The sequence below is a fragment of the Chiloscyllium plagiosum genome, chromosome 24 (assembly GCF_004010195.1).
Source record: "Chiloscyllium plagiosum isolate BGI_BamShark_2017 chromosome 24, ASM401019v2, whole genome shotgun sequence".
Taxonomy (NCBI): Eukaryota; Metazoa; Chordata; class Chondrichthyes; order Orectolobiformes; family Hemiscylliidae; genus Chiloscyllium; species Chiloscyllium plagiosum.
Window position 1 is genome coordinate 54,660,968 of NC_057733.1, and position 14,955 is coordinate 54,675,922.

Below are 14,955 nucleotides of genomic sequence, written 5' to 3' on the forward strand. Positions count from 1 at the left end.
GGAAAATATTTTACCATGATCCTTGATAAATTAATTTCAAAATTTCTCTTTGTCCTTCAGACTGTTTTATTTCCTGCTAAGCTTTTTTTCATTCATTTAAGTAATATGGGTGTCGCTGGCTGGACCAGCATTTATGGCCTGTCCCTAGTTGCCCCCCTTAGGAAGGTGGGGTGAGCAGCCTTCTTGAACCACTGCAGTCCATGTGCTGTGGGTTGACCACAATGCCCTTAAGTAGGGAATTCCAGGAGTTTGACCCAGTGACACTGAAGGAACAGCAATGTGTTTCCAAGTCAGGATGGTGAGTGGCTTGGAGGGGAACTTGCAGGGGGTGGTACTCCCATGTACCTGCTGCCCTTGTCCTTCTAGATGGATATAGTTCTGGGTTTGGAAGATGCTGTTGAAGGACCATTGGTGGATTTCTGCAGTGCGTTTTGTGGATGATATACACTGTCGCTACTAAGCATTGGTGATGGAGTGAGTGGATGTTTGTGGATGTGGTGCCAATCAAGTGGGTTGCTTTGCCCTGGATGGTGTTGAGCTTCTTGAGTGTTGTTGGAGCTGCCCCCATCTCATTCCTGACTTGTGCCTTGGAGATGGTGGACAGGCTTTGGGTTGACAGGAAGTGAGTTACTCACCGCAGTATTCCCAGCCTCTGATCTGTTCTTTAGCTGTTGTATTTGTGTGATGAGACCAGTTGAGGTTTTGATTAATGGCAACCCCAAGGTTGTTGATAGTGGGGGATTCTACATTCTCCTGCCATTCATGTACTTAGTGGATGACTTCACATCCCTAGTCCTCCTTACAAACTCTTTGGTCTTGAGTTTGTTCTGGTTTCTCACAAGCCTGTCTTGTTCTTGCACCTCTGTTGAACACCATTGTAAACATTTCCTATTGTTGCTCTACACTGTTGTTCGCAAAGTTAATTGCTCATTTTATTTCCTGAAGTCCTATTCTCAGCCTTTTAAAATCAGCTTTTCTTTAATCAATGATTTTCTGAAGGAATGCTCTGTGAAGGTTTTATTTGGATGTCACCTTATGTTTACTGTTCTGTTCTGGCTCATTGCGCACGACCAGTCATCGATAGCCCTTGAGTTTGTAAAAACTGTATTCCCTTCTCTCCATGATTATTACCTCCTGTCCACTTAATGTCAGGAAATCCCACCAGGACTATATTTCCACATATTTTTCTCAAATTAGTAATTCTTCTACGTATTTCTTCCTCCATCTTCCTTTCCCCATCAGTTGATCTTTAAACTGATTATTATTATTGTGATTGATCCTTTCTTAGATTTGAACTCCAACAAAATAGAAACAAAGAAAATAGGAATAGGAGTAGGCCATTCGGCCTTTTGAGTCTCCTCTGCCATTCAGTATGATCATGGATGGCCATCCAACTCAGTCCCCTGTTCCCACTTTCTCCACCATTCCCTTTGATCCCTTTAGCCCCAAGAACTATTAGATTAGATTAGATTACTTACAGTGTGGAAACAGGCCCTTCGGCCCAACAAGTCCACACCGACCCGCAACTCACCCAGACCCATTCTCCTACATTTGCCCCTTCACCTAACTTTACGGGCAATTTAGCATGGCCAATTCACCTGACCTGCACATTTTTGGATTGTGGGAGGAAACCGGAGCACCCGGAGGAAACCCACATAGACACGGGGAGAATGAGCAAACTCCACACAGAGAGTCGCCTGAGGCGGGAATTGAACCCGGGTCTCTGGCGCTGTGAGGCAGCAGTGCTAACCACTGTGCCACCGTGCCGCCCACCAGCTATATTTAACTCCTTCTTGAAAATAGTCAATATTTTGGCCTCAACTGCTTTGTTTGGCAGAGAATTTCACAGGCTCCCCACTCTTTGGATGAAGACATTTCTCCCCATCCTCGGTCCAACGTGAAATTGTTCCTTTGCTTCTGACTAGCAGCTGTCTGCCATGTTTCTATGGTGAATATATTCTCCTGAATGAGGACAGCCACCCACCTCCATCTCAGCTCTCTAGTTTCCAAACTACATTATGTGTAGGGAGGGGAAGGGGCAGAGATGGGGGATGCGGAGAGGCAGGGATCGGTGGCTGGGGAGGGCAGGGCAGTGGGGGGTGTGGGGGGCTGTGGGGAGGCAGGGAGGGGGAATGTTGGGTGGGGGCAGCAGAATCTCAAGTTGTAAGTGCCATTCATTTGTTTTTATCTCAGACTCACAAGGTTCAGGTCTGCAATGCATCACCAGGCCCTGAGCAAAAAGGAAGAAGTGAGGACTGTAGATGTTGGAGATCAGAGTCGACAGTGTGGTGCTGGAAAAGCACAGCAGGGCAGGCAGCAGTCGACTCTCCTGCTCCTCAGATGCTGTCTGACCTGCTGTGCTTTCCAGCGCTACACTCTCGACCTTGAGCAAAAAAGCCCAGGCCGACATTCTGGTGCAGTTCAGAGGGAGTGCAGCATTGTTGGAGGTGCTGTATTTACAGTGAGATGTTAAACTGAGGCACCTGCTGAGCTGGGTTAAAGGATACCAAGCACGATTTTGTAAAAGAGCAGGACATTATCCCCGGCATCTTGGCTGTTGTTTATTGCTCAGAACAATATCAGAGAGAAACAGAAACCAGCTCGTTATCACATTGCTGTTTGTTGGTGCTTGCCTTGATCAAGCCTATTGGAAGCTATGTTTCCGATATTGCAAGTACTCTTTAAAAAACCCTGTCAGATGTTTGGAGATGTCAGGAGTCTTCAAAATACAATGTTGGCATTTTTGTGTCAATACCTGTCTCTCATGCAATTAAAGTTTCTCTTTCTCTGCCTCTCTGTTTGGCTCTGCCTTTTTCCCTCTGTCCAATTCCATCCCTCTCTTTCTTTCCATTTTCCCCTGTTTCTCTCCAGGCCCCTCCAGGATTTTCCAGACTGTATTCTGTACAATTTTGTCTCTGATCTTAGGGCCTCCTCTTTTTTACACAGTAATGTGAAGCCTGTATTCATTGCTGTGGTGGTTTCCATAGATATGTGCCTGGGATTGTTTGATTGGAGCACAGGGCCTGTATATTGTGGCTTAGGGGGGGTTTACAGCTAGTCTGGCCCTGATTAGCCCTCCCTCGGGCAAGAGGCACCACTTCCTGCTGACTGCGGGACTTCCTCCAGTTGGAATCAGACACCTCCATTTCCAGCACAACAACCTGAGAGACACGGCTAGTCAGAGAGTGAATTATAAACCGACTCAGGACCCCTGCAGCTCAGGGTCCCCAACAAGACCAGTACTCTCAAGGCTGCCTTTGTCTGTCTGCAGACCTCTGGCTTTGACCAAAACCAAAAGCGGAATTCCGAAAATGATGCATGTCTGAGGGAGGCCCTGGCAGTGTCAATGTTGTGAGATTATTGAATCCAGTTCTGAACGTCACACTGTGCACATCATGCTGGCTCCAAACTCTCTGAACAACACAGAGACGCACCATTCTTAAACTGAGTCATCCTGTATCCTGTTAAAACAGAGACCTGATCTTTGAGAATTCATTTCCACAGAATCGCACTGGGGGTCATTCAGTCCAACAGATCAAGGAAATAGTCCCACTGGCCCTGCATTTTTCCCATGAATTTGTAAATGTTCTCTTCTTGAAGGTGTGTCCAATTCCCTTTTTAAAATTCCTGTTGTTTCTGCCTCCAGATTGTTCCTGTGTAAAACCATTGTTTTAGATTAGATTAGATTCTCTACAGTGTGGAAACAGGCCCTTTGGCCCAACCAATCCACGTTAACCCTCTGAAGAGTAACCCACCCAGTCCCATTTCCCTCTGACTAATGCACCTAACACTATGGGCAATTTAGCATGGCCAATTCACCTGACCTGTACATCTTTGGACGGTGGGAGGAAATCCACGCAGACACAGGGAGAGTGTGCAAACTCCACACAGACAGTCACCCGAGGTTGGAATCGAACCTGGGACCATGGTGCTGTGACTCATTAGTGCTAACCACTGAGCCACCAACTCTGTAGCTGCACGGGGGAGGATTCCCTGTGATCAGACTAACTTTCCTGGAAACACTTCGAGTCATAGAGATGTACAGCATGGAAACACACCCTTTGGTCCAACCCGTCCATGCCGACCAGATATCCCAACCCAATCTAGTCCCACCTGCCAGCACCCGGCCCATATCCCTCCAAACCCTTCCTATTCATATACCCATCCAAATGCCTTTTAAATGCTGTAATTGTACCAGCCTCCACCAACCTCCCAACTCCTGTAATCCATGCTCTGACCAATAAAGGAAAGCATACCAAACGCCTTCTTCACTATCCTATCTACCTGTGACTCCAATTTCAAGGAGCTATGAACCTGCACTCCAAGGTCTCGTTGCTTAGCAACACTCCCTAGGACATTACCATTAAGTGTAAAAGTCCTGCTAAGATTTGCTTTTCCAAAATGCAGCACCTCGCATTTATCTGAATTAAACTCCATCGCCACTTCTCAGCCCATTGGCCCATCTGGTCAAGATCCTGTTGTAATCTGAGGTAACCTCCTTCGCTGTCCACTACACCTCCAATTTTGGTGTCATCTGCAAACTTATTAACTGTACCTCTTATGCTTGCATCCAAACGATTTATGTAAATAACGAAAAGTAGAGGACCCAGCACTGATCCTTGTGGCACTCCACTGGTCACAGGCTTCCAGTCTGAAAAACAACCCTCCACCACCATCCTCTGTCTTCTACCTTTGAACCAGTTTTGTATCCAAATGACTAGTTTTCCCTGCATTCCAATGAGATCTAACCTTGCTAATCAGTCTCCCCTGGAGAACCTTGTCGAACGCCTTACTGAAGTCCATATAGATCACATCTACTGCTCTGCCCTAATCAATCCTCTTTGTTACTTCTTCAAAAAACTCAATTAACTTTGTGAGACATGATTTCCCACAAAGCCTTGTTGACTATCTCTAATCAGTCATTGCCTTTCCAAATACATGTACATCCTGTCCCTCAGGATTCCCTCCAACAACTTGCCCACCACCGACATCAGGATTACTGGTCTATAGTTCCCTGGCTTGTCCTTACCGCCCTTCTTAAACAGTGCCACCACATTAGCCAACCTCCAGTCTCTGGCACCTCACCTGTGACTATCGATGATATCTCAGTAAGAGGCCCAGCAATCACTTCTCTAGCTTCCCACAGGGTTCTCGGGTACACCTGATCAGGTCCTGGGGATTTATCCACCTTTACACGTTTCAAGACATCCAGCACTTCCTCCTCTGTAACATGATCATTTTGCAAGATGTCACCATCTATTTCCCTACAGTCTATATCTTCCATTTCCTTTTCCACAGTAAATACTGATGCAAAATACTCGTTTAGTATTTTCCTCATTTTCTGCAGCTCCACACAAAGGCCGCCTTGCTGATCTTTGAGGGGCCCTATTCTCTCCCGAATTACCCTTTTGTCCTTAATGTATTTGTAAAAACCGTTTAGATTCTCCTTAATGCTATTTGCCAAAGCTATCTCATGTCCTCCTGATTTCCCCCTTAAGTATACTCCTCTGGAAGCTACTCTGATCCTCAACATCTCATTAAGGTTCCTTCTCTACTCTAAGGAGAATAATTGCTTTGACTTCTTCAGTCTCTCAACCCTGGGGCTGTTCAGATAAATCTCCACTGACCACCCTCGCTCCCAAACAACATCTTAACATCCGCCTGAAGTGAGACAATACTGCAGCTGAGAATGTGACAGTGTTTTATTCAGGGTTCAGCAGAAGACTCCTGCTTTTGCATATCTTTCAAATTGTCCTGGAAGAGATAATCATCTTAGCCATCACTTTGGTGGCATCTAGGATCTTTCTGTGCACAAATCAACACACATATTTCTGATAACAATAACTACTTTTCAAAGCTGTCCATCAAGTGTAAAGGTCTTTGGAGCAGCTCAGAGGCTGTCCCCCCCATGACTCCTGGGCTTCCCCCTGTGATCTCCAGCTGCGCCCTGTGACCCCTGGCTACTCTCCATGACCCTGGGCTGCCCCCATGACCCCTGGCTACTCTCCATGACCCCAACTGCCCCCGTGACCCCTGGCTACTCTCCATGACCCCCGGCTGCCCTCTTTGATTCCCTGACTGCCTCCATGACCCTGGGCTGCCCCCATGACCCCGGCTACTCTCCATGACCCCCAACTGCTCTCGCGTGACCCCTGGCTACTCTCCATGACCCCCAGCTGCCCCCGTGACCCGTTTGTGATACAGAGTGATGCCAACATTGTGGCATTTCCCACACCAGCTGAGGTTATGACCATGAAGGACTCTCCTTCTCAGATTCTCCCCTCGCCTGAGGTTCAACCACAACCAGCCATCTCTCTCTGCAGCCCTATGGTTGGTACAACTATGGCCACTTTACCTTCACTTTTTACTTGCTCTATGGAATGGCTTTTCTCACAATACATGTGGTTCATTTGCATACCAGTTTAAATCTGTGCCCTCTTGTTCTTGTTTCTTTTACAAGTGGAAACAATCTCTCCCGATCTACCCTGTCCTGCTGCTCATGATTTTGAAAACGTCATGATCTCCTCACAGCCTTCTTCTCTCCAAAGAGAACCGTCTTCAATCTACCCTCACCGCTGAAGTCTCTCATTCCTGTAAATCCCTTCTGCACTCTCTCCAATTCATTCACATCTTTCATATAGTGAGCCACCCACAATTCTATCCAGTCCTCCCACTGAGGTCTAACAAGTGTCTGGTACAAGTTCACCATCACCTCCTTGTCCTTGGGCTCTATGCCCTTTTTAATAAAGCTGAAAACATTCTGGGACACTCCCATCCCCTCTCCAGCCATGCCCAGAGTCACTAGCCCTGAACTCCTCAGGCAGGAATGTTTCCGGATCTCTGGATCTCCTGCCTCTTGATGACTAGATCTCCTAACTCTTAGTTACTAGAACTCTTGCCTCCCAGTGACTGGATCTCCTCCCTCAGTAACTGGATCTCCTGTCTCTCAATGACAGGATCTCCTCTCAGTAACTGGGTCTCCTCCCTCTCTCAGTAACTGGATCTCCAGTCTCTCAATGACTGGATTTCCTCCCTCTCTAGTAACTGGATCTCCTGTCTCTCAGTGACTGGATCACCTGCATCTCAATGACTGGATCTCCTCTCAGTGACTGGATCGCCTGCATCTCTCCCAGGCTCAGACTGTCTCAGTCAGTGAAGAGTCTGGAATAAAACAAACAGCTGAAGATGCAAAGATCTTTCTCTTGAGATTCTTTCCCACAAGATTTGAAATCATGCTGTTAACAGACATCCATGGACAATTCTCAGAGAAGGCTTGTCATGGACCTGTCTGGAGAATTTTACAGTCACAATTCCCCCAAGTCCCAGTCTCACTGACAATGCCCAATGCAGTGAGTGTGAGCATGCAAGGGTTAAACATGAAGCTACAGACCCTTCCAGAATAAAGTTACCTCAGTTCATGAAGAGAAACCTTAATCTTTTTTGCACAGCACATGATGTCGGTTAATCTCAGTTTTGCCGTAGAATGAAGCAATTATTCTGTTTAATCGTATTACTCTGTCTGTTGACAGACCCCAGCTCAGTGATAATCCAGTCCGCAGACTCCTCACACCAATACTAAACCTGGGAACAAAGTGCAGCCAACATCAGAATTCTGAGCTGGGATTAGTAACAGTGAGGAGCTTACAGCAGTGAAGGTTTGACCAGGACACTGCTGGCTCAGTTGGTCAGCTTGTTGGATCAGTGCCGTGAGCAGGCTGGTGTCCAGCAGCCTCCCTGCTCATTGTCAGGGCTTGAATGAATGGATGGGGGGTTTGCCTGTCCAGGGCTACTTGGTTCAATATCACATTCCCAAAAACACTCACTGGGGTACACTCCCACACACACACTGACTCTCACTGGGTATAGTACCACACACACACACACACTGACTCTCACTGGGTATAGTACCACACACAGACTGACTCTCACTGGGGTACAGTCACACACACACACACTGACTCTCACTGGGGTACAGTCCCACCGATACACACTGACTCTCACTGGGATACATTCCCACACACACTGACACTCCCTGGGGTACAGTCCCACACACATTGACACTCATTGGGGTACAGTCCCACACACACACTGACTCTCACTGGGGTACAGCCCCCCCCACACACAGGCTCTCACTGGGGTACAGTCCCCCACACACAGGCTCTCACTGGGGTACACTCCCACACACACTGACACTCCCTGGGGTACTGTCCCACACACACACAGGCTCTCACTGGGGTACAGTCCCACACACACTGACTCTCACTGGGGTACAGTCCCACACGCACACTGACTCTCACTGGGGTACAGTCCCACACACACTGACACTCCCTGGGGTACATTCCCACACACACACAGGCTCTCACTGGGGTACAGACCCCCACACACAGGCTCTCACTGGGGTACAGTCCCCCACACACAGGCTCTCACTGGGGTACAGTCCCACACACACTGACTCTCACTGGGGTACACTCCCCCACACACTGACTCTCACTGGGGTACACTCCCACACGCTCTGACTCTCATGGACATTCTGCATATGACACAAAGGGAGATGCAGATAAGGAGCAAATATGAAGGCAAATATCGTGAAAGCTTTCACTACAAAGGGTTGTTGGAGTTTGAGTTTAATTTTCTTGTCACAAGCCATAAAAATTTTCAATTCTCAGCTGTTCCTCAAGTTGATGATGGTGTCTGTTCAAGGTGAAGGTTTCTACTGTGGGTCTGCCAGACATGAATCTAAACTACTTTCCAGCAACAGTGTTACAGGTTCCTCAGCAAAGGTGTAAAATATTCTCCTTTTACAATGGTAATTATCCTCAGTAATACTACATGAGCATATATTTAGGAACAAACTCCAAGTTGAACACATGGGAAAAGTAGAGCAGAGGTTTTGAAATTTATAGGAAGAGATGGAGTCATAGAGATGTACAGCATGGAAACAGGCCCTTCAATCCAACTTGTCCATGCTGATTAGATATCAGAAATAAATCTAGTCCCATTTGCCAGCATTTGACCCATATCTCTCTAAACCCTTCCTATTCATATACCCGTCCAGTTGCCTTTTAAATGTTGCAATTGTACCAGCCTCCACCACTTCCTCTGGCAGCTCATTCCATACACGCACCACTCTCTTTGTGAAAAAGTTGCCCCTTAGGTCCCTTTCACTTCTTTCTCCTCTCACTTTAATCCTATGCCCTCTAGTTGTGAACTCCCCTACCACAGGGAAGAGACCATGTCTATTAACCCTATCCATGCCCCTCATGATTTTATAAACCTCTATAAGGTCACCCCTCAGCCTCTGATGCTCCAGGGAAAATAGCCCCAGACTATTTAGCCCCTTCCTACAGCTCAAACCCTCCAACCCTGGCAACATCCTTGTAAATCCTTGAACCCTTTCAAGTTTTACAACATCTTTCCGATAGGAAGGAGATTAGAATTGCACACAATATTCCAACAATATTCTAATCAATGTCCTCTCCAGCCACAACATGACCTCCTAACTCCTGTACTCAATACTCTGACCAATAAAGGAAAGCATACCAATTGCCTTCTTCCCTATCCTATCTACCTGCGACTCCACCTTCAAGGAAAGATTAACCTATACTCCGAGGTCTCTTTGTTCAGCAAAACTCCCTAGGAACTTATCATTAAGTGTATAAGTCCTGCGCAGATTTGCTTTTGCAAAATGCAGCACCTCACATTTATCTAAATTAAACTCCATCTGTCACTCCACAGCCCATTGGCCCATCTGATAAAGATCCCGTTGCTGTCCACTACACCTCCAATTTTGGCATCATCAGCAAACTTACTAACTATACCTCTTATGCTCACATTCAAATCATTTATATAAATGATGAAAAGTAGTGAACCCAGCACCAATCCTTGTGACATTCCACTGGTCACAGGTCTCCAGTCTGAAAAACAACAGAGTCATTAGCAGGGTCATTAGGGACATTTAAGTGACTGCTGGACATGCACATGGACAGCAGTAAATTGAGGGGTGCGTAGGTTATTTTATTTTACATTAGGATTAATCCTCGGCAGAACATCGTGGGCCAAAAGGCCTATTCTTTGCTGAAAATTTCTATGTTCTGTGTTCTAACCCTCCACCGCCACCCTCTGTCTTCTACCATCGAGCCAGTTCTGTATCCAAATGGCCAAGCTCTCCCTGTGTTCATGTGATCTAACCTTGCTAACCAATCTATCATGCAGAACCTGTCGTAAATCTTGAAAGGATGAGCAATGAAGCATTGGAGAACATTACAGTAAATCACCTGGGAGCTGGAATCTAAAGCAATGACTATCCAGGTCTGTGTGGCATGATGCAGTCAGATCCTGGTGAAAAACATACATTTCAATAAAAGCTGTCACCTCAGGGCACTCACAAAGCCGATGACACTTTGAGAAGCTTTGCTACTGTTGCACTGGGAGAAACCCAACAAGCTCCCACAAAGTCACATGCTGCAAATAATGCACTTTTGTGACAGCAATGGAGAGATAAATAGTAACCAGGACAAGGGAGATAAATCAGCTGCTTCTCTGCAAACTGGGATTTCCTGCAGTCCCATGGAACAGACAGGGCTTGGCTCAACATCAGAATCCAAACATGGCCCCTCCCAAGTGTGGCACTCTATTATTCCTGCAATGGCAGAGACAGCCTGAGTTTTGTACTCAGCCTTCTGGCCAGATGCCAAAGGCATGGAGAGAGTTATCGATGAAACCTTGGTTGGAGGGAGAAAGACAGACATTAAAATAAAACCCCCTTTGCCCCTTTTTAATTGCCTTTGAATGGGAGTACACAGGCTGGAACTAAGAAGTTAATAATCCCCTCTCACTACCAAGTCTTACAGACCAGGGTGATCCCACCAGGAAGCCTTACAATAGTGAGATTGTTGTCTGAGAGATTAGGGATAAGGGTCCCGTGGTTTTACCTGCACTCCACTCGATGCCCAGTCATGTGCAGCTGATTTGCTTGTGTTGAGGAAGGTGGGGGAAGGTTGCTGAGTTTTTCACCCTCTCAAATCAGACTGGTACGTCACCAAACACCAAATTAACAAAATACTGCTCAAAGCTTGACCAACACATAGTGGCATATTTGGATAGGAAAATCTCAGATGGGGCTGAAGGTTGTGTTCTGGGAGAGATACTATACACAGAGAATCTTACAATCACTCCCAGGACAGGGACAGGTTACATAGAGTAAAGCTCCATCTACACTGTCCCCACTGGTGGGCGGCACGGTGGCAGGTGGGCGGCACGGTGGTTAGTACTGCTGCCTCACAGCGCCCGAGACCCGGGTTCAATTCCCACCTCAGGTGACTGACTGTGTGTACTTTGCACATTCTCCCAGTGTCTGCGTGGGTTTCCTCCGGGTGCTCCGGTTTCCTCCCACAGTCCAAAAATGTGCAGGTCAGGTGAATTGGCCATGCTAAATTGCCTGTAGTGTTAGGTAAGGGGTAAGTGTAGGGGTATTGGTTGGTTGTGCTTCGGCGGGTCGGTGTGGACTTGTTGGGCCGAAGGGCCTGTTTCCACACTGTAAGTAATCGAATTCGAATTCAAAAAATCAACCACTCTTAGGAAAGGGGGAGCACAGGATTAGATACAGAGTAAAGCTCCCTCACAGTGTTCCCCCCCCATCAAACACTCCCAGGACAGGGGGAAAGCACGGAGAGTTAAACCCCTCACCACTGTGTGTTGTTGTCTTTCTGATAACTGAATTGGCTCTGAAAAAAATGTGGTGAAATGGGGAGAGCTCCAGAAACTACCAGATTATTGAGGAATCCTGCAAACTGGAAATAATGAAGATTTAAACTCAGGGTCAGGTCTGAGCTGTTCCAGACTGTGCCATTCTACCCTGGAACAGAGCTGTCCTGAACCAGGCTCAGCCTGGTGGCCAGCCATTGGAGATTAAGATCCATGCCGTACGTTACATTTCACATTCGGCTTGGTATTAAAAAGCACACAGCAGGAGCTGCAGTCAAGACAGCTGCATTCCCTCTTGGACTGCAGCTCACTGTCTGCTCCCAGCAGCATAAAGAGACATGCTGTTTTAACAAATACAACGTAGTGCTCATTTTACATTTCAAGACCAAAATAGTAGGAGATGAAAGGACAAACCGAATTAATCAAAGTTTTTGACTTGCTTCTGTTATACATATCTGGGAGCACTGATACAGGTGATAGTACCAGACTGGAGTGAACTGTCCCTTTTACCTGCCCATATAACAGTACATGCTCAGGTGGTGACAGGTGTAAACTCCTTATACACAGACAGACAGACACACATGGACTTTACAGGAGCTGACACAGATACATAAAGCCATACAGGTGTGAATCATTGCCCTGTAGGAGGCTGTTTTTCACCTTGCACAGCTACTCCATCTGCAGGATAGCCCGGTAACCAAAGGCCAAAGGAAACTGGGACAAGATTTATGCTGATAGGAAGCTGAAATGGACAGCGGTTAGCCAACACAATCTCTCCACTGACCATTAACAATGGGCTACAGCAGATAAACATCATATTCTCTGTTGCTGAAAATAGGAGTTCTTGGGGGATATGCAGCTGTACAGTGTACTTGCTTGGATGCCTGTTTACACACTAACAGACATGCCACAAACATGCACATGTAAACATACATGATGCTCAATACCACCACATGCACAAGCACACCTTGTCCACAAAAAACTGTTACATACTGCACCTGCACGCAATACTTTTATTGATAATTGTACAGTGATTATTAGATCAATTCCTGATTATAACGGTTAGAAAAAGTGCTCAAGAATATCTAAAGAATAAAAGCCATTTATAAAATATAGCAAATCTCTAAATGCATAGGTTATTCAAGTGATGTTGGAGTCAGCACTGGATCTGTTGGGAAATGGGAATTTTCTCTGGGACTTATTGTGAATAGCAGAAACTCGAGAGGATGGAACAGCAGACAAAAGAGAGAATAGGAAGCATGTGCCACTGACAAAGTGGGAGAGGAAAGATCACGATTAAAAATAAAGTGGTCAGTGTTTCATAACTTGAAGAATATCCAAGGATGAGACATGAGAATGGCCAAAGGGTCAGAGCTTTGATAGTGGGCAGTGATTGCATTACCTGGAGAGGTGCAAAAATGTAAAGGAGCAAGAATGCTGAGCTGGGTCTTTTGAACCACACAGTTGGAATTAGATTCTTGTCTACAATCGAATTATACTGCCTACCAGTTCCAGTGGCTCCTCATCCCAGGCTACTCCTGTCAACACCAGGCACATTGGGTGGGTGTGATAGGCTAAGGGTCAGGGACTATATCTCCCACTGCTCAAGGGTTAAGGAAACAACATGGTCAGGGTTTACTTTCAAACGTGATTGTTTAACAGGGCATTTCAACCTGCTGTTGGGGCCCATCCAAACAGCTCAGTGAGACACGGGAGTACTGATGGAAGTCTGTGGTACCCACAGTTCCTTGTTTGGAAACAGTGGCTGGCTGGAGCAGCTGATTTCAGCACGTTGTGCTCTGATAGCCGCAGTGGAAGTGCTCGAGTGGATTGACTAGATGTGAGTGGTGGATGGGAGTGCATTTGATACATGAACTAGTTTTCATTTGTTATCATCACAAGGAGAGGCAGCTTAAGGTTTTCAATCATCCCCAAAAGTAATGCTAGTGACCATCATGATTAACTTTTACAGACATTGCAGCGACTTGTGTAGTCATTCAGCGAAGTAAAACTTGTGCCCTTTCATACACAGTGACAGTCTTGAGTTTCTGGAGTGCTGGAATAACGCCTGTCCCAAGCACAGCAGGCACCATGTCTCAGTAGGTCAATGTTGCTGCCCCCTGATTGTAGCAAGGACGCTCAGTCAGAGTCGCTGGCACAGAGCTCAGGGCTGGGTCACCTTTCTGTAAAACAAACTCCAGCTCTTGGTAATTCTGAAGCCTCGCAACTTCTTTATCCTAAAGATCAAGTCAAATAAAACAGGTTTAAAAGGAGCAGAGACTTAGGGAGAAGGTGGAGGAAGAAAATGAGAGGAAGGCAGGAGAGATTAATTGACAAAAGGACAATGATAAAAAGAGGCAGGTACCAGTCACAGGACGAGAAACGGAAGGCAAGTGAGAGGGAGGAGGAGGTGGGAACGAGAAAAGCAGAATCATTACCAACAGTTGCTGCTCAGAAAAAAGGAAGGAGAGGTTGTAATCAGAAGCGGTTGAACTGAGTGTGGAGCCTGGCAGGCAGTGACGTGTCTAATCGAAAGATGAGGTGCTGTTCCACCTGCTCTGAGCTTCATGGAAACACTGCAGAAGGCCAAGGATAGACAGGTCAGAGTGCGAGTACAGAGAATTACACTGATAAATGAACCTTTTGTCATTTAATTTCTCCTGCCCCGGATCATGTCAGAGTCTATTCATCGCCGGCCAGCTTTCTGAGTAGTGTTTCCTGGCTGTAGTGACAGGTCACAAACTGGAAACATTAACCCTGTTTCATTCCTCAGACATTGACTGAACTACTGAGCACTGCCAGAACATTCATAAACAAAGGGCACGGCCCCCTGTGCCAGTGTCCCAGCGAGGGGGCACGGCCCCCTGTGCCAGTGTCCCAGTGAGTGGCACGGCCCCCTGTGCCAGTGTCCCAGCGAGGAGCACACTACCCCCCCGTGCCAGTGTCCCAGCGAGGGGCACCCGCGCCCCCCTGCCCGTGTCCCCGCAAGGGGCACACGTCCCCCCCCCGTGCCAGTGTCCCAGCGAGGGGCACCCGCGCCCCCATGCCAGTGTCCCAGCAAGGGGCACACGTCCCCCCCCCGTGCCAGTGTCCCAGCGAGGGGCACCCGCGCCCCCATGCCAGTGTCCCAGCAAGGGGCACACGTCCCCCCCCCGTGCCAGTGTCCCAGCGAGGGGCACCCGCGCCCCCATGCCAGTGTCCCAGCAAGGGGCACACGTCCCCCCCCCGTGCCAGTGTCCCAGCGAGGGGCAC

At 47.3% G+C, this 14,955-nt stretch overlaps 1 protein-coding gene across 1 annotated transcript in view; it reads right to left on the bottom strand.

Annotated features, from left to right (window-relative positions):
- Positions 1–12,696: 12,696 nt before the first annotated feature.
- The window catches only part of ankrd40 (ankyrin repeat domain 40), a 21,058-nt gene continuing 18,799 nt past the window's right edge, over positions 12,697–14,955 (bottom strand). The window contains exons 4-5 of the mRNA XM_043715237.1: positions 14,142–14,228; positions 12,697–13,940 (exon numbers count right to left, since the gene is read on the bottom strand). Of these exons, the coding sequence (XP_043571172.1) occupies positions 13,800–13,940; positions 14,142–14,228 (228 nt within the window). The 3' untranslated portion in view covers positions 12,697–13,799. The remainder of the gene's footprint in view (positions 13,941–14,141; positions 14,229–14,955) is intronic.